Below are 24221 nucleotides of genomic sequence, written 5' to 3' on the forward strand. Positions count from 1 at the left end.
CTGGAGGACATCAGATTAGCTGTTGGAGACAAGAACTTCCTACGGTAAGGGTCCCTTCTCACTTGAGCCATTTCGCATCCCCGTTTGGTCGGCACCAGCCGATGACTTAGGTCTTCTAGTTTCATATGATAGCAGAAACTTTACTCTGGCTTTAAAACTGAGCCAGCTACAGCCTCTGAAAGTACACTTTCAAAATCGCAATATTTCCAGAAAATCGCGATATTTCCAAAAATCGGCCCAAGCCTACTCCTCAGGGTTAATGTGTGTAAAAACTGTTGTCTGTTTAAAAATAATAAATAAAACATTTATCACAGTTTGGGAATCACTGTGATAGGCCACTGGCTGACTTCTGTTAATGTAAACATTTCCGAATGGAATTTATCATGGGACTTTGCCAGCAGGCAAATGGTTGAGCAAAGTATTCACCATTCATTAATTCATAGTCTGTCTGTCTGTCTGTCTGTCTGTCTGTCTGTCTGTCTGTCCGTCCGTCCGTCCGTCCGTCCGTCCGTCCGTCCCTCCGTCCCTCCGTCTGTCTGTCTGTCTGTCTGTCTGTCTGTCTGTCTGTCTGTCTTGTTCCCTCAGCTTGATGGGCCTGTCCCAGTCGTCTGTGCTGTGCTTTGTGATCGACACTACAGGCAGTATGAGTGACGACATAGCCGAGGCTAAGAGGGTCTCATTCTCCATCATTGACAGTAAGAGGGGAACCCAGCAGGAACCCTCTGCCTACATCCTGGTCCCTTTCAATGACCCAGGTAGGTCATTCAGAAAACCTGAGGACTTCATTTGTTTGTATATTTCTTCCTGGAATATGTTTTTTGATGTTCAAGTAGACACATTAAGTTGGGTTTGCAAGCTTTGAGACAATCATTCAATTGTTGAGACTTGGATTGTGCAAAATGGAGGAAACCATTTAATACGAGGAAGATGCCACAATATTTTTGTTGTGTTTTCAGATTTTGGGCCTGTGATAATGACGACCAACGCAGACATCTTCAAAGACCAAATCAATAAGCTTTCAGCATCAGGAGGAGGGGACCTCCCAGAGATGTGCTTGTCTGGACTGCAGGTACGTGTGTGTGTGTGTACGTGTGTGTGTGTGTGTGTGTGTGTGTGTGTGTGTGTGTGTGTGTGTGTGTGTGTGTGTGTGTGTGTGTGTGTGTGTGTGTGTGTGTGTGTGTGTGTGTGTGTGTGTGTGTGTGTGTGTGTGTGTGTGTGTGTGTGTGTGTGTGTGTGTGTGAGAGAGAGACGAGGACAGAGAGACAGTACACAGAGGGAGAGAGAGCGAGACAGACAGACAGAGTGCACAGAGAGAGAATGTTTATAGTAGGTAATGTGACTAAGCCAGCTAGTGAACAAATATGAAATACAAATACAATTGCGAAATTACTAATTTACTAAATTACTGAATTGTTCGCTTATATCTTGGAAAGGTGGATCCTGGAAGAGAGTTGTTAGTTACTTGCTTTGTTTTTCAAAAATTCCATTGAGTTATTTCTTTGTTTTATTGAAATGATTGATGCATGTATTTATTTCCCAGCTCGCCCTGACAGCAGCTCCACCCTCCTCTGAGATCTTTGTGTTCACTGACGCTGCAGCTAAAGATGCTCATCTGAAGAGCACCGTCACGGCCCTCATAGAGAGCAGCAAGTCTGTGGTGAGACAAATAGAACATGACCATAAAACAGTACCAATAATACATAAATAGATAAATAAATAAATAAATAAATAAATAAATAAATAAATAAATAAATACATAAATACATAAATTAATTAATATGTATTGTATCCTCAACTTCTTTCTCCCTCCTTCCAGGTAACCTTCATGTTGACAGACGCCCTGTCCCGGCGGCGCCGCAGAGGGCTTCAGCGCGCGGCACCACGCAGCCTGAGCCAATCAGATGCCCAGCTGTACCGTGACCTCGCCCAGGCTTCTGGAGGTCAGGCCATTGAGGTCTCCAAGAATGACCTCTCACTAGCCACTAGTGTCATAGAGGACTCTTCCGCCAGCGCTGTGGTGAGACGTCTAAGCGAATTAATATCACATTCATTTAGCGAAGTATCTGACGAACCTGGGAAAACACATCCCACACACACACACACACACACACACACACACACACACACACCCTCCCCCCCCCGAGATGTTTCCCCCCGTTTTCTCCCCAATTGTACTTTTGCCAATTCCCCCTGCCAACCTGCCCTGGTTGTTGGCGATCTGGGGAGAGTTGTAGACTATAGTAAATGCTTCCTCTGATACATGTGATCTGGGGAGAGTTGTAGACTATAGTAAATGCTTCCTCTGATACATGTGCGAGGAGTTTCACTGCAGCGCGTGGGAGGATCACGCTATTCCCCACAGTTCCCCTCCTTCCCCAAACAGGGGCCCCGACCGACCAGAGGAGGCGCTAGTGCAGCGACGAGGACATAAACCCTTAATCCGGCTTCCCAACCACAGACACGGCCAATTGTGCCTGTATGGATGCCAGGCCAACCAGGCCGGAGGTAACACGGGGGTTCGAACCTGCAACCCTTGTGTTTGGTAGGCAGGGGATCTACCCGGGTGTCCCAAAACACTACCTTTATGGTTGCGTTTCATCCCTCCCACTTTGACAGCAGTCTCCTCCCACTTTGACAGCAGGCTCCTCCCACTTTGACAGCAGGCTCCTCCCCCTTTGACAGCAGGCTCTTTCTCGCCCTCTCACAGGTGACCGTTTTTCAGGCAGTAAGAAATCCAGGGAAGCCGGAGAACTTCACCTTCACAGTGGACGCATCACTGAGGAACCTGACAGCCTACATCACAGGAGGCTCCTCCCTCACATTTCATCTCAGCACAGCAGGTACAGCCATCTGTGTGTGTGTGTGTGTGTGTGTGTGTGTGTGTGTGTGTGTGTGTGCGTGTGTGTGTGTGTGCGTACGTGCGTGCGTGCGTGTGTGTGCGTGCGTGCGTGCTTGTGTGTGTTAACCACTCCACACAAATTTTCATGTCAACAAACTATAGTTTGGCAAGTCAGTTAGGACATCTTGTTTGTGCATGACATTTTTCCAACAATGAGTTTACAGACATATTTATTTCACTTATAATTCACAATATCAATTCCAGTGGGTCATAAGTTTACATACACTAAGTTGACTGTGCCTTTAAATAGCTTGGAAATTTTAAGAAAATTATGTCACGGCTTCAGAAGCTTCTGATTAAAAAAAAAAAAGTATGGCTGCGTTCCAATACCCATACTTGTACTTCTTTCTTGTAGTATGTACTGCCGCTGCCGCCCTCACATAGTATGGATTGTAGTGTGCAGCATGCATGCAAAATGCATACTATTGGGACACACTACATCTGTCGTCACGTGAGCTTCCTGAACTCCGACCTCTTGCTCACTTCCGCCGACGTCCGCAGCGCCACATTTGAGTTTTTTTTTTTTTATTCAATAAACAAAGTCTGGCAGTAACAAACAGTACATTATACAAAAAATTCAGACTAAACATTTACAAAATTGGAACAGACAATCAAATAAACAAAATAAAATAAATAAAGCAAAAACATTAAGTCAGAGTTCTAAACAGGAATCAAGATATGCATGTTTTGGTACACACTCCATGCTTGTTTGGTTTTAACATATTTCAAGGCTTTCTTAAAGTTAATTATCTCATTCATGAACACGCAGCTCAGTCAGTGCGACGTAACTCCAGTAGGTGGCGGTAATGCACAAAAAGTTGTTTGCCAACCGCCATAAAACATTAGAAGAAGAAGAAGAAGAAGAAGATGTAACTTCCTGCTGCGCAAAGGATTGTGGGGAAGATTGGCTGACAAAGCATGCATCGATGCATACTCCGAAATAGGAGCTGATGTAGTACAACATCCTGGTACTCTTGGCATACTGCATCTGACATACTATGTATTGGGACATACTAATTCTTTTTTTGCCTACTAAATAGTATGGAAGTATGGGTATTGGAACGGGGCCTATGTGTAGCATTTTTAAACATAAATTTTGGTCTAATTACCATAAACAAGTGAGACCATGATCAAGAAGATTGGTAGCCTATATCACAATGCTAATGCTATCGTTTGTGCTCCTGTTTCTCATAATGTCAATAATGTCTCAACACAAAGGATTTATTTTGGTTTAAATGCTCCACATCTCAGCTTTAAAATGTGTCTCCCTCTCCTCCAGGTGTGTCCCAGAGTTCCAGTCAGTCCAGCGGTGCTCTGGGCTCCTTCACCACGGTGGGAAACCTCCGTCGCTTCAGCCTCAACACTGACAACCACACGGGCTCATGGGACATCAGTGTCACCTCTAACGACCCCTACACTCTCAAGGTCATAGGTCAGTAGGATGGCGGAGCTAGAATATGAAGCAAGGGATGAACAAGCACAAACAGCTCGACTAAAATTTATAGACTATTATCAGTCGTCTCACTGATCTGCTTTGCGTGTGTGTGTGTGTGTGTGTGTGTGCGTGTGCGTGTGCGTGCGTGCGTGCGTGTGTGTGTGTGTGTGCGCGTGTGTGTTCCCCAGCTCACAGTTCAGTGAGCTTCATCTATAACCTCGTGGAGGCGCACGAGGGAGCGCACGGGGACTACAGTCTGAAGGAGGGCCGTCCTCTCACGGGTCAGACCATCATCATCACTTATCATCTTCATCATCCTAATCTGTAGCCAAAGTTCTTAGTGTCCTCTCCATCGTGCCCTGTAGTCTTCTTGAATGGCTCTTGTACACTCTTGTGATCCTCCTCCTCTACAGGATGTTGATCTCTCTCTCTTACCTACCTTGTCTTGACTTTGTCTCTCTGCCTTCAGGTGGGAACACCAGCCTGTTGGTCTCTGTGACAGGAAGTGACACAGTCAAGGTGTCAGAGGTCACTCTGGTGGAACGCTCGGGGGGGTCACGGGAGGTCAATGGATCATTGCAGGTACATTATGTCATGAATTATAATAGAAAATATAATAAAACTGGCACTAGGCAAGATTTTAATGTCACAAGTGCAAACCTTTTCCCAAACTCTTTCCCTCTTTTACCCTCTTCTTGATACTACTGTGGGATCTGCAAACGATAGACACTACAATACAAGCACTGCTGTCTAAGAGCACAGTGGTTAGTTAGTTAGTAACTAGTTTAAAGTGTAACTTACCCCCAAAACACTTTTTTTCAGGTTTTAACCAATATTTCACTAACTATGACCAAGCCACAAATGATTAAGATTAAGATTTTTGATCTCGATTTGTGGCCTGCAGGAACAAATCTGTCCTATTTTCAGAGTGCTGGTTCGTTACAATAAACTTGATTGTGTGAGACCTCACTGCTGACTCTGACTCCTACTTTCATTCTGTTCTCTTCTCCTGCACATCGAAGCTTTTGATCATGAGATACTTCACTATGTCTCATGATCTACTCAGGTCACCGTCTACCTGGCTCAAAAACAAAATTCCTCATCAGTGTATTTATCTGTCTGCAGTCGGTGGGGAGCGGCAACTTCTTAGTTACATTCCATAACGTGCCAGCGGGTGACTTTGTGCTGCGCCTGAAAGGAGAGGACAGCGCCACCTCCAGGGCAACAACCACATCCAGCAGCTTCCAGAGGCAGGCCTCCACACAGATCAAGACCTCGAGCATCTCTGTCAGCGTGAGTACATGACCTTTGACCTTTACCCTCTCAATGATGCAGCCCTGCACTTTTTTCTCTAATTTGTTCCATACCAAGGCCCAACATAAACTATAGAGGAACGTCACTGCTCGTCGTGGTCTGTCTCCTTTCTTCTCACTACTCTCCTCACCAAGCTCAACTCAACACACATCACAATAGAGAGGCAAAGTGACCGCCTACTTCTTGCTTCACAACTGTACCAGAGATTTTCATCCGCCATTTATTTTCCCATACACATTTCGTAAAATGCGTATAAAGATAGTTTTCCTGGTTCAAACCAAACGGTTCAGATATATTTAGAAACAGGAGAGATCGCATAACATTTCACTGGGACCAAAACGTTAAAAAAAAATGCAGGGTTAAAGAAAATATTTTTTCTATGTTGTTTTTTAAAGTTTTGGTCAGAGCGAAATGTTCTATAGTCTCTCCTGATTATAGCGTTAGCTGAAACGTTTGGTTCGACAAAGTCAAACTATTTTATAAGCATTTTACGAAATGTCTATGGGGAAATAAACGGCGGATGAAAATCTCTGGTACAGCGCTGAAGCAGGAAGTGACGTTCCACTTTGCCTCTCTATGCAGTTACATTCAAAAATGCAAGAAATGCTTTAAAGCAGAGTCTCTCTCTTTGGCCTTCACCTCCAGGCCCGAGCCAACAGCGCCACCATAGAACCAGGCTCCACCCTCTCCGTCCCCTTCACCGTATCGATGACCGCCAACGGGGTCGTCAACGCCACCGCCGGCGGGACGTTCACGGTGCGGGCCAACAACGACCGCAGCTACGCCTCCACGTCGCCCGCCACCGTCTCCATAGCGCCGGGCAGCGGGGGCGTGGCCAACGGCACGGTGACGTTAACGGCACCGTCCGGCGCCGCTTCAGGGACAGACGTGACGCTGACCATCGAGGCGGAGAACGCCGCCGCCACCGACATCAACTACGCCGTCCTCAGGCTCTCCGTGGTGGCCAAGGTAAGAGGGTGAGATGATGGAGGATGGAGGTGAGGCGGGACAGGAAGATGGTGAAGAAGACGGTGTTCAAAAGGTGCTACAAGTAGGAGATTTGCACCTCGGTAGAATTACTAAACAAATGAGACCATGGCTTAGATGAGGCTTAGACAACATCGGTAGCCACTATCTAATGCTAACACCGAGAATATGATATTAATATCTCTATCTAATGCTAACACCGAGAATATGATATTAATATCTCTATCTAATGCTAACACAGAGAATATGATATTAATATCTCTATCTAATGCTAACACAGAGAATATGATATTAATATCCCTTGTGCCAGAATCCAAGGTGAGCATTCATATCCAATTCAGCGTTAAACACCAGATAGCACCTTTCATTTGAATTGCCTAGATTTCATTCTTGCGTTTATCATTCTGATGATGAACTTCTTCTCCTCCTCTCCTCTCACCCTCTCTCTCTCTCTCTCTCACCCTTTCTCTCTCTCTCTCTCTCACCCTCACCCTCTCTCTCTCACTCTCACCCTCTCACTCCCACCCTCACCCTCACCCTCTCTCTCTCTCACCCTCTCTCTCTCTCTCTCTCTCTCACCCTCTCTCTCTCTCTCTCTCTCTCTCAACCTCACCCTCTCTCTCTCTCTCTCTCTCTCTCACCCTCACCCTCTCTCTCACCCTTTCTCTCTCTCTCTCACCCTCACCCTCTCTCTCACCCTTTCTCTCTCTCTCTCACCCTCACCCTCTCTCTCTCTCACCCTCTCTCTCTCTCTCTCTCTCACCCTCTCTCTCTCACCCTCACCCTCTCTCTCTCTCTCACCCTCTCTCTCTCTCTCACCCTCACCCTCTCTCTCTCTCTCACCCTCTCTCTCTCTCTCTCACCCTCACCCTCTCTCTCACCCTTTCTCTCTCTCTCTCACCCTCACCCTCTCTCTCTCTCACCCTCTCTCTCTCTCTCACCCTCTCTCTCTCTCTCACCCTCACCCTCTCTCTCTCTCTCACCCTCTCTCTCTCTCACCCTCTCTCTCTCTCTCTCACCCTCTCTCTCTCTCTCACCCTCACCCTCTCTCTCTCTCTCACCCTCTCTCTCTCTCACCCTCTCTCTCTCTCTCACCCTCACTCTCTCTCTCTCTCACCCTCTCTCTCTCTCTCTCACCCTCACTCTCTCTCTCACCCTCTCTCTCTCTCTCTCTCTCTCCTCTCACCCTCACCCTCTCTCTCTCTCTCTCTCTCTCTCTCTCCAGGCGACAGATTTGACGCGCCCGGTGTGCCAGGTCGTCAGTATATCAGCTACTTGTCCCTCCTCCTCATCGCTCTGTGGCTCCTCCCAGTGGGAGTTATCCGCCAACCTCACAGACGGCGTCAACGGCACCGGCATCGAGAGCCTCACCGTGCGCCGGGGGAACGGCACGCTCAACACCAGCACGGTGGTCGGAGCGGGTGGCGAGAACGTGACGGTCGCCACCTACAGCGCCTCCTGCTGTTCGCAGAACGTCGAGCTGGTCGCCGTGGACGCGGCGGGAAACGTGGGGACGTGTGCGGGACAAGCCAAAGCCACTGCCACCACCTCGGCCGCCCCCGTGACCACCTCGGCCGCCCCCGTGACCACAGCTGCCGTGAATCCAACATCCACTGGAGGGCGCACTTTGACCATGTCACAGAGTCTCTGGTTCAGTGTTGTAGTTGCACTGCTGTGGAAGTCAATGGGGTAAATTGTCTACCGTTTAAAATATATAATTTATTGTCTACTCTACTTGAATTGAAAAGACATGACTTGTGAGTTGTTATTACAAACACTGTGAAAAGACCGGCCTTCATAACCTTCTATCAGCACAATGTAAGTGCAAAACCAATGCACTAAAATAAGCACTACTACTGTTTTCTTTGTTTGTATTTACATTATATTTGACACAAAATGACTTTATATATCTGTGCAATGTACAATGTTCCAAAACTCACACGATTATTTGTGGGTTGTTCTTTTTTTAATGTTCAAAACATCAAAATCATTTGTGATTGTGATTAAATAGTCTTGCACGACATAATATAATCCTCAGCAGCATGTGTAACAGTGTGTGTGTGCTACACGGGCCCATGCAGTTATAGCGTGTCATATTTAACTATATATTTATATATATATATTTTAGAGTTTAGGTGTCATTCATTCTCACATGTTGACAATGTGAGAATGATGGTAAGATTTACCAAGATGGTAAATCATCTCTTAGTCCTCTGTGACAGTATTCTCCCTGTGTGTACCCTCTAACACAGGGGTGGGCAACTATTTTTCATGGGGGGCCACATGAGAAATCCAGATTGTTGCCGGGGACCGAACAAATATTGTCATGCCGTAACCCAGGGATGGGCAACTTTGATGATAGAGAGGGCCACAAAAAAAGTCCTCGCTACCAGATTTTGCTGAGGGCTGAACGGCCCCAGCGTGAAAAAATTGGGGCATTTGAAGCCAGGTTTAGAGGAATAACTCATTTTAAATTAACAGTTGTGATGTCATTATTCAGTCTTAACCACCAATATTTGATCCTTTTCTCACTCACTCCTATGTCACCACAATCTCCCTGCAGGGCTTGAAATTAACTTTTTTCACCACCTGCCAATATGGCTGCTAGATTTTAAAGTTACCAGCCAATTAGAATTTCCACTATCCAAAATGTTTTTCTTGAAATAAACCAGAATATGAGTGGGTTAATTTAAGCATAAGTATCAGTAAGTGGCCGGGATTCTCAAAGCCTGTGTTGAGGGTCACACGAACATGCACTCTTGAAGCTAAATAAATCCAAAACCAACAAGTTAATTATTTAAATTTCTACCTCAATGTAGAACAGCCATTTCTTACACATGAGATTACTTTTGGCCTTTTAGTCATAAAGATTATTGAAAGATATTCCATATTCCAGACTGAAATGCTATAACAGAAGAATATTGGCCAGAATTACATGAACATTTGGACACTTATTCAGCGGGTATCTTGCATGTTGCGTTCAGGTGCACTGTAAAAAAAAAAAAAAAATGCAATTCCATCGCGGGCCACACAGGGGGCCGTATGTTGCCCATGTGTGCTTTATAGTAACGTTCAGTCATAACTCATTTATAATTAAGCCCATAGTTAATGAACTAATCATGTACAAAACACACACAGTCACATATTTTATATACTGTATATGTTGTAAGCCTAATTTTTGCCATCACAGCTGCTTTTTACATGTATGGGATAATACAGGCTAATATACAAGGTGTCCCAAGCTCTGAGTCATTATAAACTCAATTAGCTACAGAAGCTAATGTTCACATTCAGTCATTGTATATTTCTCTCATGTGTTCATCATTCCTTTCCTCTTCTGTGTGTGTGTGATTGAGAAATGAGATGCAGGTGGTGTTCATCCTAATTGGCCTGGTCAGGTGTCAGATTGCTGCTGGCTGATTGGCTGGTGGAGAGCATTTAAGCCAGCTGATGCCGTCCTGTCGCCCCTTGCTCTCCTCATTCCCAACGATGATGGCTGCTGTGCTGACTGCTGTGTTCTGTCAGGTAGGAACTGTGTGTAGACCTACTTTAGTAGTTCTGCAGAACTTTATTAAGATGTGTCTTTATCTTGGTAGACCTGTGCAGTCTAAACTGTAAATAGTTACCTTCCAGATCTACACTTTTGTACACTGTAAATAACACTTACCCAAGTAGCAGAAAGTAGGGGGAGAAGCCCTTTAGTTTTTTGTAACATTTTCTCATGTTTATATTGTAGGAGCTTATATGTAAGATCTGTGTCTCTTGTTTAATCCATTTTCTTTTCTTAGGTAAATTTAAGGTTGGGGATTAGTTTGATTGGTTAGTTGTGTTGGGGCCATGCTGTGCTCTGAAACTAAACCTGCTACTTGTGAACTTGTGATGGTGGTTTGGCTGATCATCCTTGGGAGTGGGAAGAGTGGGGGCACTTTTGTGTTGCGGTCCGGTTCCCCGAGGCCGGTTCCTAACATAATTGGGTGCTCGTCTGCTTTTCTCATTCGTCAGCACGTCGTGAGTGTGTGTATATATATATTTTATGTTTGTCTGGTGGGCAGTCTTTGTGCAGGTGGTAAATGGTGTTAGTCAAGGTGCCTTTGCATGGAGCTGAGGAAGCTCATGGTGGTAAAGCTGGTGGAGATGTTTGTTGGAGGAAGAGACGGTCATAGAGGGACCAGTAAGACTGAGGAGGGGCGTGACAAGGCAGGGCCATCAGTAGCACCGTTTCTCCTCTTTCTGTGTAGACTGCTACCCTACAAGAGTCTCCGTACATAGACTTGCCTGTCACTCTGACTCCCAAGCCGTCTAAATCAGCGATACAGACGTATTTACAAGTGTCACAGAAACATTTCAAAGCCACATATTGAGAAGAAGAGTTCATAGCTTCTCGACGTCGGGGTTAGAAAGCTCAACACTGCTCATAAATGCCTCTTTTCATCTGAAGTCTGTGCTGGTGATATTTTTTACTGAGCCTTTGGCCAGAGTGGCGCTGTTGAGCGCTGTGACGGCTGGGAGCTCTAACCTGGAAAAAATATCACCAGCACAGACTTCAGATGAAAAGAGGCATTTATGAGCAGCGTCGAGCTTTCTAACCCCGACGTCGAGAAGCGATGAACCCTTCTCAATATGTGGCTTTGAAATGTTTCTGTGACACTTGTAAATACATCTGTATCACTGATTTAGACGGCTTGGGAGTCAGTCACAGGCAAGTCTATGTACGGAGACGGGACTCTTGTAGGGTAGCAGTCTACACAGAAAGAGGAGAAACGGTGCTACTGACGGCCCTGCCTTGTCACGCCCCTCCTCAGTCTTACTGGTCCCCTCTGACCGGCTCCACCTCCAACAAACATCTCCACCAGCTTTACCACCATGAGCTTCCTCAGCTCCATGCAAAGGCACCTTGACTAACACCATTTACCACCTGCACAAAGACTGCCCACCGGACAAACATAAAATATATATATATATATATACTCAGACGACGTGCTGACTAACGAGAAAAGCGGGCGACCCCGTAATTATGTTAGGAACCGGCTTCGGGGAAGGGGACGGCAACACAAAAGTGCCCCCACTCTTCCCACTCCCAAGGATGATCAGCCAAACCACCATCACAAGTAGCAGGTTTAGTTTCCGAGCACAGCATGGCCCCAACACAACAAATCAAACTAATCGCCAACCTTAAACTTACCTAAGAAAAGGATGGATTAAAAAAAAAGAATAGACACAGCTCTCACCTATAAGCTCCTACAAAATAAACATGAGAAAATGTTACAAACCTAAAGGGCTTCTCCCTCCTACTTTCTGCTACTTGGGTAAGAATTATTTAGTGTAAAAAAGTATAGCTCTGGAAGGTAGCTATTTACAGACTGCAGAAGTCTACCTAGACAAGGACAGATCTAAAAGTTCGAAAGGACTACTAAAGTAGGCCTACACACAGTTCCTACTTGACACAACAAAGAGTCAGCAGGGCAGCCATCATAGTTGGCAGTGACAGCATCCCCATTCAACAATGCAGAAACAAGAAGTTAGTGAAAGAACATGTTTGGGGCTATCATTCAAAACTGAGTTTGCTACAGAATAAAACTGTTTCAGTAGAAGTCATGTGTTCACATCATTCCTCAGTGTGTGATTGATTAAAGAGTCCACTCATTGCACTCCCAACTATGATGAGTCTGTGTTCTGTCAGGTAGGAACTGTGTAGGCCTACTTGGTTCTTCAGAACTAGAAGATGTGTTATCTTGGTGGACCTGTGTAGTCTGAACTGTAAATAGCTAGTTCCAGCTCTACACTTTTGTACACTAACATCTTACCCAAGTAAAGTAGGAGGGATAGTTTTTTGTAACATTTTCTCATGTTTATTTTGTAGGAGCTTATAGGTGAGAGCTGTCTTTTATTTAATCCATCCTTTTCTTAAGTAAGTTTAAGGTTGGGGATTAGTTTGTTGTTGGGGCCATGCTGTGCTCTGAAACTAAACCTGCGACTTGTGAACTTGTGATGGTGGTTTGGCTGATCATCCTTGGGAGTGGGAAGAGTGGGGGCACTTTTGTGTTGTGGTCCTGTTCCCCGAGGCCGGTTCCTAACATAATTGGGGGCTCATCCGCTTTTCTCGTTCTTCAGCACGTCGTCTGAGTATATATATATATATTTTATATGTTTGTCTGGTGGGCAGTCTTTGTGCAGGTGGTAAATGGTGTGCATGGAGCTGAGGAAGCTCATGGTGGTAAAGCTGGTGGAGATGTTTGTTGGAGGAGGAGCCGGTCAGAGGGGACCAGTAAGACTGAGGAGGGGCGTGACAAGGCAGGGCCGTCAGTAGCACCGTTTCTCCTCTTTCTGTGTAGACTATGCTACCCTACAAGAGTCCCGTCTCCGTACATAGACTTGCCTGTGACTCTGACTCCCAAGCCGTCTAAATCAGTGATACAGACGTATTTACAAGTGTCACAGAAACATTTCAAAGCCACATATTGAGGAGAAGGGTTCATCGCTTCGACGTCGGGGTTAGAAAGCTCGACGCTGCTCATAAATGCCTCTTTTCATCTGAAGTCTGTGCTGGTGATATTTTTTTTCAGGTTAGAGCTCCCAGCCGTCAGAGCGCTCAACAGCGCCACTCTGGCCGAAAGCTCGGTAAAAAATATCACCAGCACAGACTTCAGATGAAAAGAGGCATTTATGAGCAGCGACGCGCTTTCTAACCCCGACGTCGAGAAGCTATGAACCCTTCTTCTCAATATGTGGCTTTGAAATGTTTCTGTGACACTTGTAAATACCACTGATAAATATCACTGATTTAGACGGCTTGGGAGTCAGTCACAGGCAAGTCTATGTACGGAGACGGGACTCTTGTAGGGTAGCATAGTCTACACAGAAAGAGGAGAAACGGTGCTACTGACGGCCCTGCCTTGTCACGCCCCTCCTGAGTCTTACTGGTCCCCTCTGACCGGCTCCTCCTCCAACAAATATCTCCACCAGCTTCACCACCATGAGCTTCCTCAGCTCCATGCAAAGGCACCTTGACTAACACCATTTACCACCTGCACAAAGACTGCCCACCAGACAAACATATAAAATATATATACACACTCACAGACGACGTGCTGACGAATGAGAAAAGCAGACGAGCACCCAATTATGTTAGGAACCGGCCTCGGGGAACCGGACCGCAACACAAAAGTGCCCCCACTCTTCCCACTCCCAAGGATGATCAGCCAAACCACCATCACAAGTTCACAAGTAGCAGGTTTAGTTTCAGAGCACAGCATGGCCCCAACACAACTAACCAATCAAACTAATCCCCAACCTTAAATTTACCTAAGAAAAGAAAATGATGGATTAAATAAGAGACACAGCTCTTACCTATAAGCTCCTACAAAATAAACATGAGAAAATGTTACAAAAAACTAAAGGGCTTCTCCCCCTACTTTCTGCTACTTGGGTAAGTGTTATTTACAGTGTACAAAAGTGTAGATCTGGAAGGTAACTATTTACAGTTTAGACTGCACAGGTCTACCAAGATAAAGACACATCTTAATAAAGTTCTGCAGAACTACTAAAGTAGGTCTACACACAGTTCCTACCTGACAGAACACAGCAGTCAGCACAGCAGCCATCATCGTTAGGAATGAGGAGAGCAAGGGGCGACAGGATGGCATCAGCTGGCTTAAATGCTCTCCACCAGCCAATCAGCCAGCAGCAATCTGACACCTGACCAGGCCAATTAGGATGAACACCACCTGCATCTCATTTCTCAATCACACACACACAGAGGAGGAAAGGAATGATGAACACATGAGAGAAATATACAAGGACTGAATGTGAACATTAGCTTATGTAGCTAATTGAGTTTATAATGACTCAGAGCTTGGGACACCTTGTATATTAGCCTGTATTATCCCATACATGTAAAAAGCAGCTGTGATGGCAAAAATTAGGCTTACAACATATACAGTATATAAAATATGTGACTGTGTGTGTGTTTTGTACATGATTAGTTCATTAACTATGGGCTTAATTATAAATGAGTTATGACTGAACGTTACTATAAAGCACACATGGGCAACATACGGCCCCCTGTGTGGCCCGCGATGGAATTGCATTTTCTTTTTTTTTACAGTGCACCTGAACGCAACATGCAAGATACCCGCTGAATAAGTGTCCAAATGTTCATGTAATTCTGGCCAATATTCTTCTGTTATAGCATTTCAGTCTGGAATATGGAATATCTTTCAATAATCTTTATGACTAAAAGGCCAAAAGTAATCTCACGTGTAAGAAATGGCTGTTCTACATTGAGGTAGAAATTTAAATAATTAAGTGACTCATCAGAAGTTCTGCATCAGAAGTCCAAAGCTGTTTGGATTGTATTAACTACAGTGTTGTTTTATTAATTATTACTCACTAGTCAGTCATTTACCTGCCTGTCAGCAGACTCAACTGATGAGCAGAGAGACACAAGACAGCACACAGCTCACCGCTCTTTACTGCTCTGTATTACAACCTGCTTACATAGGCTTTAAGATGAACTACTGTCACATAACTTGACCTCAAATGTAACTTTCCTGCAGCAGTAGATGGGTGGAGTTTGCTGCAGTAGATGGGTGGAGTTTGCTGCAGTAGATGGGTGGAGTTTGCTGCAGTAGATGGGTGGAGTTTGCAGCAGTAGATGGGTTGAGTTTGCAGCAGTAGATGGGTGGAGTTTGCAGCAGTAGATGGGTGGAGTTTGCTGCAGTAGATGGGTGGAGTTTGCTGCAGTAGATGGGTGGAGTTTGCAGCAGTAGATGGGTGGAGTTTGCAGCAGTAGATGGGTGGAGTTTGCAGCAGTAGATGGGTGGAGTTTGCAGCAGTAGATGGGTGGAGTTTGCAGCAGTAGATGGGTGGAGTTTGCAGCAGTAGATGGGTGGAGTTTGCAGCAGTAGATGGGTGGAGTTTGCAGCTGTAGATGGGTGGAGTTTGCTGCAGTAGATGGGTGGAGTTTGCAGCAGTAGATGGGTGGAGTTTGCAGCAGTAGATGGGTGGAGTTTGCAGCAGTAGATGGGTGGAGTTTGCTGCAGTAGATGGGTGGAGTTTGCTGCAGTAGATGGGTGGAGTTTGCAGCAGTAGATGGGTGGAGTTTGCAGCAGTAGATGGGTGGAGTTTGCAGCAGTAGATGGGTGGAGTTTGCAGCAGTAGATGGGTGGAGTTTGCTGCAGTAGATGGGTGGAGTTTGCAGCAGTAGATGGGTGGAGTTTGCAGCAGTAGATGGGTGGAGTTTGCAGCAGTAGATGGGTGGAGTTTGCAGCAGTAGATGGGTGGAGTTTGCAGCAGTAGATGGGTGGAGTTTGCTGCAGTAGATGGGTGGAGTTTGCAGCAGTAGATGGGTGGAGTTTGCAGCAGTAGATGGGTGGAGTTTGCTGCAGTAGATGGGTGGAGTTTGCAGCAGTAGATGGGTGGAGTTTGCAGCAGTAGATGGGTGGAGTTTGCAGCAGTAGATGGGTGGAGTTTGCAGCAGTAGATGGGTGGAGTTTGCAGCAGTAGATGGGTGGAGTTTGCTGCACTGGAAGATGTAGCGAGGACTTCAAGTTTAGATCATCAAAGGAAGGTATTGGATGGTCAATTTAATATACTTCTGTATGAGTGACAGCTTTCTTCATGCCATCTGGATCGTCTATTAAACTCCACCCATCTGGCGCTGCAGGAAGATTAAAACTAAACGCTGTGTGTGTGTGTGTGTGTGTGTGTGTGTGTGTGTGTGTGTGTGTGTGTGTGTGTGTGTTTGTGTGTGTGTGTGTGTGGTGTGTGTGCGTGCGTGTGTAAGTGTGCATCTGTGTGTGACTGGTTCAACCAATAAATTAATGATTGATCAAGCCATGAAACATGTTGGTATTATATTTATGTGGACATAAATAAATCATTCAAGTGTGTGTGTGTGTGTGTGTGTGTGTGTGTGTGTGTGTGTGTGTGTGTGTGTGTGTGTGTGTGTGTGTGTGTGTGTGTGTGTGTGCGTGTGTGTGTGTCCAGAGCTGTGGAAGCCCAGGCAGCCAATATGATTGGTCCAGATCGGTCACATGGCAGTGACCGGTCACATGGCAGTGACTCTGTCTTCAGCGTTGTCAATCCCTTGGTTCTCATAGACATTCTCATATTTACTGCTCCTATTGGATAACCACACACACACACACACACACACACACACACACACACACACACACACACACACACACACACACGATAAATACTGTGAATGTAGTGATGATCATCTTCACTCTGTTTCTTTGGAGGCAAAGAGTCTTTTGCTTGAACTCTGCACTCCACATTATAAGGTCAGAGGTCACGGGAGCTGGTGGGGATTCAGTGCCTTGCTCCAGGACACTTCAACAGGGTAGTAGGGGGTTGAACCCGGCTCTGAACCCAGCAGGATCATTCAAATGTTTCTTTCTTACAGTCTGGAAATGCAACATGGCTCCTCTCTTGAACCAACGTGAGCTTGTTTTTCGTTGAGTGACTTCCAGATCATTCAATGCTAAAGATCAACAGCTGTTTGACAGCTGAGAAAAGATTATGGGCGAATAACACCAGCAAATACAATTCATATAATCATTAGAACACAGGAAAAGCAAATGCAGAAAATGTAAAAAATTTTTGCTCTTAGAAATTGATCAGGGTTTCGCTGTTTTTGTCACCTTGTGACACTTTGCAGACTGAACTTGTCTAACCTCTGGAGCTGATGTCCTACCTCATGGACCCCCATTTGATGAGATGTCAAAGAACTTTTATGGAAAGAAATGGCAGCTCCATATTGCCCCATTGCAACATCAGCGCCCAGCAGCCTCCGCCATTTTTGATTTTTGGAAACGTGACAGCGCCAAAAGAACCTCGCAGTGGTCAGCTGCGGTAGCGCTGGCCCCTATAATCAGCCTCTCTAAACAGTAACTCAATGGGAGTTGAACCTCGGGTCCTTTTCATTAGCTATTTATCTTGAAAAAAATAAAACGAAAAATTTTGCTTAGTTTCCACAATATGGTTGTTGTTTTACATCCCTGCACTATACCACTTCAATCAAGATTTGCAGTACGCCCGGAAAAGATGTGAATCCCCAAAGTTTAGAGTGTTCTCCCCTTGAGTTACTGTTTAGAGAGGCTGATTATAGGGGCCAGCGCTACCGCAGCTGACCACTGCGAGGCGCATTCTGTTTCAAAAAATGACCGGAGTGTCGTCTCTTTCCTTCCACGCTCTTTGGAGATGTGTTGGTAACATTAGAATGATGGCATAAAAACTGTGATCGTTTTCTCAGCTGGGGACCTCTAGTGGTCGCCGGACCTCACGGCACATTGAGAGGCACACTGTCCTACCTGGCTGCATCCACGCTGTGGTTGTAGGCCGCTCCGTCTTTCACTGAGTCCTCAGCGCGCCGCGTGCTGCGACAGGTAAGGAAACCATCAGATTAGTGGACCAGGAAGTGGAACAGGAAGTTCTGTGTTGATGTTTCCAGTCAGACAGACAGACCTGCAGCACGCTTCTGACCAGCTCTGATTATCTTACAATAACTGTCTTTTTTAGATCTTTGTCTATAGACCAAATCAGCGGGATGTTTACATTTACTTCCGGGTACCCCTGAGGTCCACACATTATAATGGCGGTGGACGGCACAAACTGACGTGTTGAAGACAAAAACAGACAAAGAAGACAAAAATGGCTTGTCCGTGTTGTGTTGTTGTTTAATATCATTCATAACAACACTTTCACTAACGTTAGTGGAGACCAGACTAGCTAATTTACCTGTTGGACCAGACTAGAGTAGACTTGAAGCTAAATTAAATTGACGTGGCGTCAGTAGCTCTGTCTGTACCAGGCTCTTTCTCGCCGAGAAGAGCCTGGGGACGCGAGGTTACTCTGTCTGTAACGTTAAGACTCTGCAAAAAAACAGCGAGTTTGACAGACAAACAAACGTTATTAGCTAGCTAACACTACATAAAACAAACACAGAAGAAAGGCTAGATACGTCGGACAAGCATGTTTACCAACCGTTTAACCATTTAAATTGAAAGTAGTCGGCTGAAAACAACGAGAGGGTTTGACAGCATTTATTTGACAACACGCACATTTAAACCTGCCGCCTTCCCCAAGTGGTACCCGGAAGTAAATTTGTTTACATGGTGACGTCACGGTGATTTGGTCTATTCTCTGTGCTGTGATCGCCCAATTTCTCCACAAGGATCATGACAGTTTCATTTAATGCAGTGGTTCTCAACTGGTGGGTGGCGACCCAAAAGCAGGTCGCATGGCGCTTTTGAGTGGGGGTCACGGATGTGTGCATAAAAAAAAAGTGATTCTACTCCCGGAGGACGCCAGTGTCCACGGCTGACATTACTGTCAGGCTCATTTTTAAAGCCAGAGTGAAAAAAGGGATATCTCCTAAGACCTAAGGCATACCGTACATTTACTACCAACCATGTCATGCTAGCTTGTCGGGAAGGGGGGTAAATAACGCTCCAAAGCTAAGCTAAAGTTTGGCGAGGGGAACACTGGCGTGGCCATTTTCAAAGGGGGGTCCCTTGACCTCTCACCTCAAGATAGGTGAATGAGAATGGGTTCTCTGGGTACCCACGAGTCTCCCCCTACTGAATCATTAATTCATCATTAACCACTGATTAGCTACTATGACATTTGATTGGGAGTTACTCAAGAACTGACCATTAAGTGATAGTTAGTTAGTTCCTCATTAGTTCACACACTCATTTCTCAATTAACTAATTGTTAGTTAATGATTAACCCTACTCACAAACTGACCATTGACTAATAGTTCCTCATTCGTTACTCTTTCCGTCATAACTACTCTACATTTTGTGTACACTACAGTATTGTAAAGTGTACCATTCTTTCTTTGTTTCTTCCCACCTTGACTTGTCACACCAGGCCTTGTTGACCAGGAAGGCGATGAAGACGAGGAAGAGGAAGGCGCCAACAGCGATGATGCCGGTCAGCCACTGAGGCAGCAGACGCTCGTCTTGCAGCCGGGCTGAGACACACACACACACACGTGCGCACACGCACACGCACACACACACACACACACACACACACACACACACACACACACACACACACACACACACGCACACAGAGCTGTTTATTAGCTCTTATAAAACGGCTCACTCAAATCAAGCAATCTGATTGGCTCACAGCTGTGGTATATATTGAGGTTAGAACACGGCTCTCTTGAATACTCGATTCTGATTGGTCAATCAACAAGATTCACTGGTCATTATTTCTCGACAACCGACCGCTGCTCTGCCACACCTGGATTAATCAGTTGGTAAGAGCATTTTGTCTGCAGACACTACTAATTAGGCCAACCAGTTGCAGCTGTGGTGTCTTGTGTGCCAATTTCGAATGAAACCGCTTTGTCGTTGAAAACGCTATTAAAAAATCTATTTGAATAATTATTTTTGTCAGATTACTGAAATAATTTAGTTGTAGGCCATGTTCTAAGCGGGATAATGTATAGTGAGCCGGTGATTACTGGAAATAATGACCTTCAGGTGAATGATTAAGCCCTCCGCTGCGCGTCGGGCTCAATCATTCACCTGTCGGTCATTATTTCGCCAGTAATCACCGGCTCACAATACATTATCCCTTACATATACCAGGGTCAATATACCACAGCTAGAGGAGTCAAATGCTGCCAGCTGTTTGGACCTGAGCCCCTCAATTGTTTACTGTATAACAAACTTGTAAGTGCGCCTGATTGGTGCCAAATTGATTGTCTAATCAGTGAACGTCTGCATTCTCATTGTGAATGCACCAGTTTTGTTGCCACTCTCCATGTTATAACCGTAACTTTTACTGCATTGCATTCACATAATTGTAGGCCTAATACATCAGGACATATTGTTGAATCTGAATAATAATCAATATTATATCTGAGACCATTTTTGTTAGTAGGCTATGCAACCTCAGTATGAGTTAGTTAGTTAGGCTATGCGTCAGTGCTTCACGAATACATAATGGCAGAGCATATATCGGATTATCAATAATATTGAAAGATAACTGTGCTCCCCCCCCCCCCCATACATTTCAAATGCCCTAAGACTCAGCCCTGGCGACGGGTCTGGGTGTGAACATGATCCGAATTCGATACAATAACTAGTTATTAGCTATGTGTATTTTACTTGGATGTTACTTATTTCCAGTCATTACTGCATAGGCTAATGAATGGCTGTAATCTAAAGCGTCACATTGTGTTTCTCCTACATGACTTTAGCAGAAGTGAACGGAGGTATGAGATCCTCCCAGCAGCAGCAGAGTTCCTCTACCTGCCTGAGCGCTCACCGCTCCTCCGGTCAGCAACACCCAGGAAACCACGGCAGAAACTTTCCCCATCGTCGGCTTTCTGTGGAAAAAGGCAAGAAGTCACCAAAGTGTAGAAGGAAGTCAGATGTGTGAGAGGAGATCCTGACTTGAGTCTTTAAGATCTGTTGGGTTGGGTTGTGCCTCCTGTCTGTTGCTGTCTGCCATTAACTGTGTTGTTAATGTTTAACTGCTGACAATTACAGCGTGAGTCAACACTGTCCAGGTCTGTGTGTGTGTGTGTGTGTGTGTGTGTGTGTGTGTGTGTGTGTGTGTGTGTGTGTGTGTGTGTGTGTGTGTGTGTGTGTGTGTGTGTGTGTGTGTCGTGTGTGTGTGTGTGTGTGTGTGTGTGTGTGTGTGTGTGTGTGTGTGTGTGTGTGTGTGTGTTGGGGGTGGGGGGGGGGTGTATGATCGATGTGCAGAACACATTCCTATCATGTGATATATCAGGTTCAGGTTTAATTTACTTGATATCCTGTCTTCCTTGTCCTGATGAGGGAGACACTGCTCTGTGGTAAATTTTTTTTAGCATAATCCAGGCTTGAATCTGCGTCACACCGACCTATTCAAGTTTTTCGCTGGCATCGAGTTTACATACAAAGTCAATGCAAACGAGCGACTATTATTTTATTATTAAATTTTAAGGCATCCAGTGCATCACTCCCCCTGCTGGTGGGTTACTGCACCGTCATGCTTTATACTAAGTAGTGAATGAGAACAGCCTGCGTACAGTAAGGAAGGGAACAGAAGAGGAGGAGACAGGAGAGATTGGTGTCCTTCTGTCCTTCTGTCCTTCTGTCTTTCTTCCACCCTTTTCCTCCCTACATCATTAAACCTCCCCCCACACACACACACACACACACACACACACACACACACACACACACACACACACACACACACACACACACACACACACACACTTCAGTCAGCTTGCACAGACAGGAGCGTGACCCCAGTGACCTTGCATTTGTTTTTGTCCAACTTTGCAGAGCTACTGTGAGGAACAGGATGGATCGTGCTGAGAAAGAACTCTGCCAATCAACACCATCATTGGTAAGTAGCAAATAGGGCTAGATTTAAAAAAACGTGAACTATCCCTTTAAGGTGAGCTGAAGTTAACTGAGTACCCTATACCTGTGATGATGACTTACTTTCCTCGAAAGACAATCCTTGTTATGTCCATGTTGTCTGGGGAGCAAACATAAGCAAACACCAAGAGATCGTCCGCCAAAAAATAGACCATTCTTTATTCTAGCTAAAGTATATTTTTTACCAATAAAAACTAGCCTGCCTCCCTCCTCATCTTTTCACTATTTTGCTAAGGTTAGCTCACTTTGCTAACTGAACAGTAGGCTGCTACAATAGCACTGGACTGGGATTTCTTTGTATCATCATTTAATGTGAATCCATAAAAGTTCTCAGTGTCCCAACATCAAGACTGGCCCCTCAGCCAAGTCAAGTCTCAAGTCTTTTGAGGACGAGTCTCAAGTCACTATGTATTGGTTCACTAGCAAGGACCACACCACAACAATGTATCGTTTAGAAGTTTAATGAAGATTGAGATGTGTATGTGTTGAAGATTGAAATGCGTATGTGTTGAGGTGCAGGTAAGGGTGCATGGATATGTCGTCCGTTGACATCTGTCTCGTCTGAGAGGAGGAACTGAAGACCGGGCAGAGAGAGACTCAGCGTTGGGGGTTCCGTCTCAGCATGAGCTGCCCGAGCGGATTGCTTCTCAGACGTGTTTACGTCCGAGCTGATTTCAGACCCCCAAAAGAGTTGGATTTAGAAAGAGCTGAGTTGAACGTGAGCTTGACAAATATCATTCACGTTGTTGCCGATATAGGAATGGTATGCTTGAGATGACCAGCGACCATGAACCTGAATGGTTTGGTCCGAGATATTCAGTCTGCGACTGTAGAAGGAATTGCTCGAATAGAAGATAGAGAAGTTGTTCAGAATATATACAGAGAACTTGGTGTAGCTTCTGGACCCAGAATTGAGTGGCCACTCTTCCTGTTTTGGTAAAGAGTGGGTCTTGAGGTGATGCTTGCAGCGTACATGAAGTGGAAATAATTAGTCAGTGCCTTGTGTTGCTAAGATAGGTGTAGAAGCAGAAGTAGAGGGAAGGAAATTCCACGCTGATCCGTTTATTGTATTTATTTATTTGTTTATTTGGACGGGACAGTGCAAAATCAATGAACACAGAAACCATGGAACAGATAATAAAACCTGGAACATAGTAAAAGTGTAAAAATTGCCGGATTGAGCATGAGGCTAATTTCCATCCGTTGTCCCCGAGACCCCGAAAGACATAAAACACAAGAAACGTAAAACGTAAAACATAGGTAGTAGCAGCAATACGTAAAACATAGGTAGCAGCAATACGTAAAACATAGGTAGCAGCAGTACACTCAAAAATACGTAAAACATAAGTAGCAGCAATACACTCTAAAATACATAGCAGCAATTACACTTACAAAAAATAAAAATACATAGTAGCAATACACAAAGAAAGAGAAGAAAGCATATTACCTGTGGACACATGACTGGTTGGACTTCAGCCATTGTTTAAGTCTACCTTTAAAAGTAGCAAGGGTGGGACTGTCCCTTATGGCGTACGGCAGGTGGATTTTCATCGTACAGGCACGGATGCCTCCCAGGGGCTCCGGCACGCTGAAAGCCCTGTCCCACACGTTGCGCTCCGGATCGTACCGCTGCACCAAGTCAAGCATGAACCTGCTGGTCCAGGAGTAGCCTCCCACCACGTAGACCTGCCCGTCACACACGGTCACCCCCACGTCGCCCTGGCCGTGCGCCATGGGTGCCACCACCGTCCACTGGCCCGTCATGGTGCTGTAGTACTCGACGCCCAGGACGTCCTTCTCGCTGGTGTCCCAGGGGTAACGATTGCCACCCATGACGTAGAGGTGGTCCCCCACGCCGCACATGCAGTGCATGGCGCGCGGCTCCGTCATGTCCTCCTGGCGGCTCCACGTGCGGCAGACCGGGTCGTAGCACCATAGCTCTGTCTGGAATGTGTCCGTGGTGATGCCACCTGTGTGACAGAAGGAAATGCCAACAGGTTATGTCAGAAATATCTGGCGTAACAGCTCACAACGGTGGTGTCTAATCTGTCATTTGTTATATAGCAGAGGTTTTCAAAGTGGGAGGCAGGCCTCCCCTGGGCGGCTCCAAACAGTTTCAGGGGAGGCTCAGTGAATGGAAGTGATTTTTTTTTTTAAACATTAGTTATCAAAAGAAGAT

At 45.5% G+C, this 24221-nt stretch overlaps 2 protein-coding genes across 3 annotated transcripts in view; one reads left to right on the forward strand and one right to left on the reverse strand.

Moving 5' to 3' along the window:
• vwa10.2 (von Willebrand factor A domain containing 10, tandem duplicate 2) overlaps positions 1 to 8613 on the forward strand; it is a 20014-nt gene extending 11401 nt beyond the window's left edge. For both annotated transcript variants that reach the window (XM_083656282.1, XM_083656281.1), the window contains exons 7-18: positions 1 to 44; positions 586 to 755; positions 957 to 1069; positions 1541 to 1657; positions 1817 to 2017; positions 2708 to 2840; positions 4179 to 4331; positions 4523 to 4615; positions 4804 to 4916; positions 5460 to 5627; positions 6294 to 6617; positions 7861 to 8613. The exon at positions 1 to 44 is cut by the window's left edge and continues 143 nt beyond it. In XM_083656282.1, coding sequence (XP_083512408.1) covers positions 1 to 44; positions 586 to 755; positions 957 to 1069; positions 1541 to 1657; positions 1817 to 2017; positions 2708 to 2840; positions 4179 to 4331; positions 4523 to 4615; positions 4804 to 4916; positions 5460 to 5627; positions 6294 to 6617; positions 7861 to 8328 — 2097 coding nt within the window. In that variant the 3' untranslated portion in view covers positions 8329 to 8613. The remainder of the gene's footprint in view (positions 45 to 585; positions 756 to 956; positions 1070 to 1540; positions 1658 to 1816; positions 2018 to 2707; positions 2841 to 4178; positions 4332 to 4522; positions 4616 to 4803; positions 4917 to 5459; positions 5628 to 6293; positions 6618 to 7860) is intronic.
• A 9336-nt stretch (positions 8614 to 17949) lies between these two features.
• The window catches only part of LOC310794000 (kelch-like protein 9), a gene marked incomplete at both ends in the record, with an annotated part of 31977 nt that continues 25705 nt past the window's right edge, over positions 17950 to 24221 (reverse strand). Inside the window, 4 exons of the mRNA XM_083655873.1 lie at positions 17950 to 18019; positions 19500 to 19620; positions 20918 to 20994; positions 23490 to 24012. Coding sequence (XP_083511999.1) covers positions 17950 to 18019; positions 19500 to 19620; positions 20918 to 20994; positions 23490 to 24012 — 791 coding nt within the window. The remainder of the gene's footprint in view (positions 18020 to 19499; positions 19621 to 20917; positions 20995 to 23489; positions 24013 to 24221) is intronic.

This window comes from Poromitra crassiceps (genome assembly GCF_964638095.1).
Source record: "Poromitra crassiceps genome assembly, chromosome: 19".
Classification (NCBI taxonomy): domain Eukaryota; kingdom Metazoa; phylum Chordata; class Actinopteri; order Beryciformes; family Melamphaidae; genus Poromitra; species Poromitra crassiceps.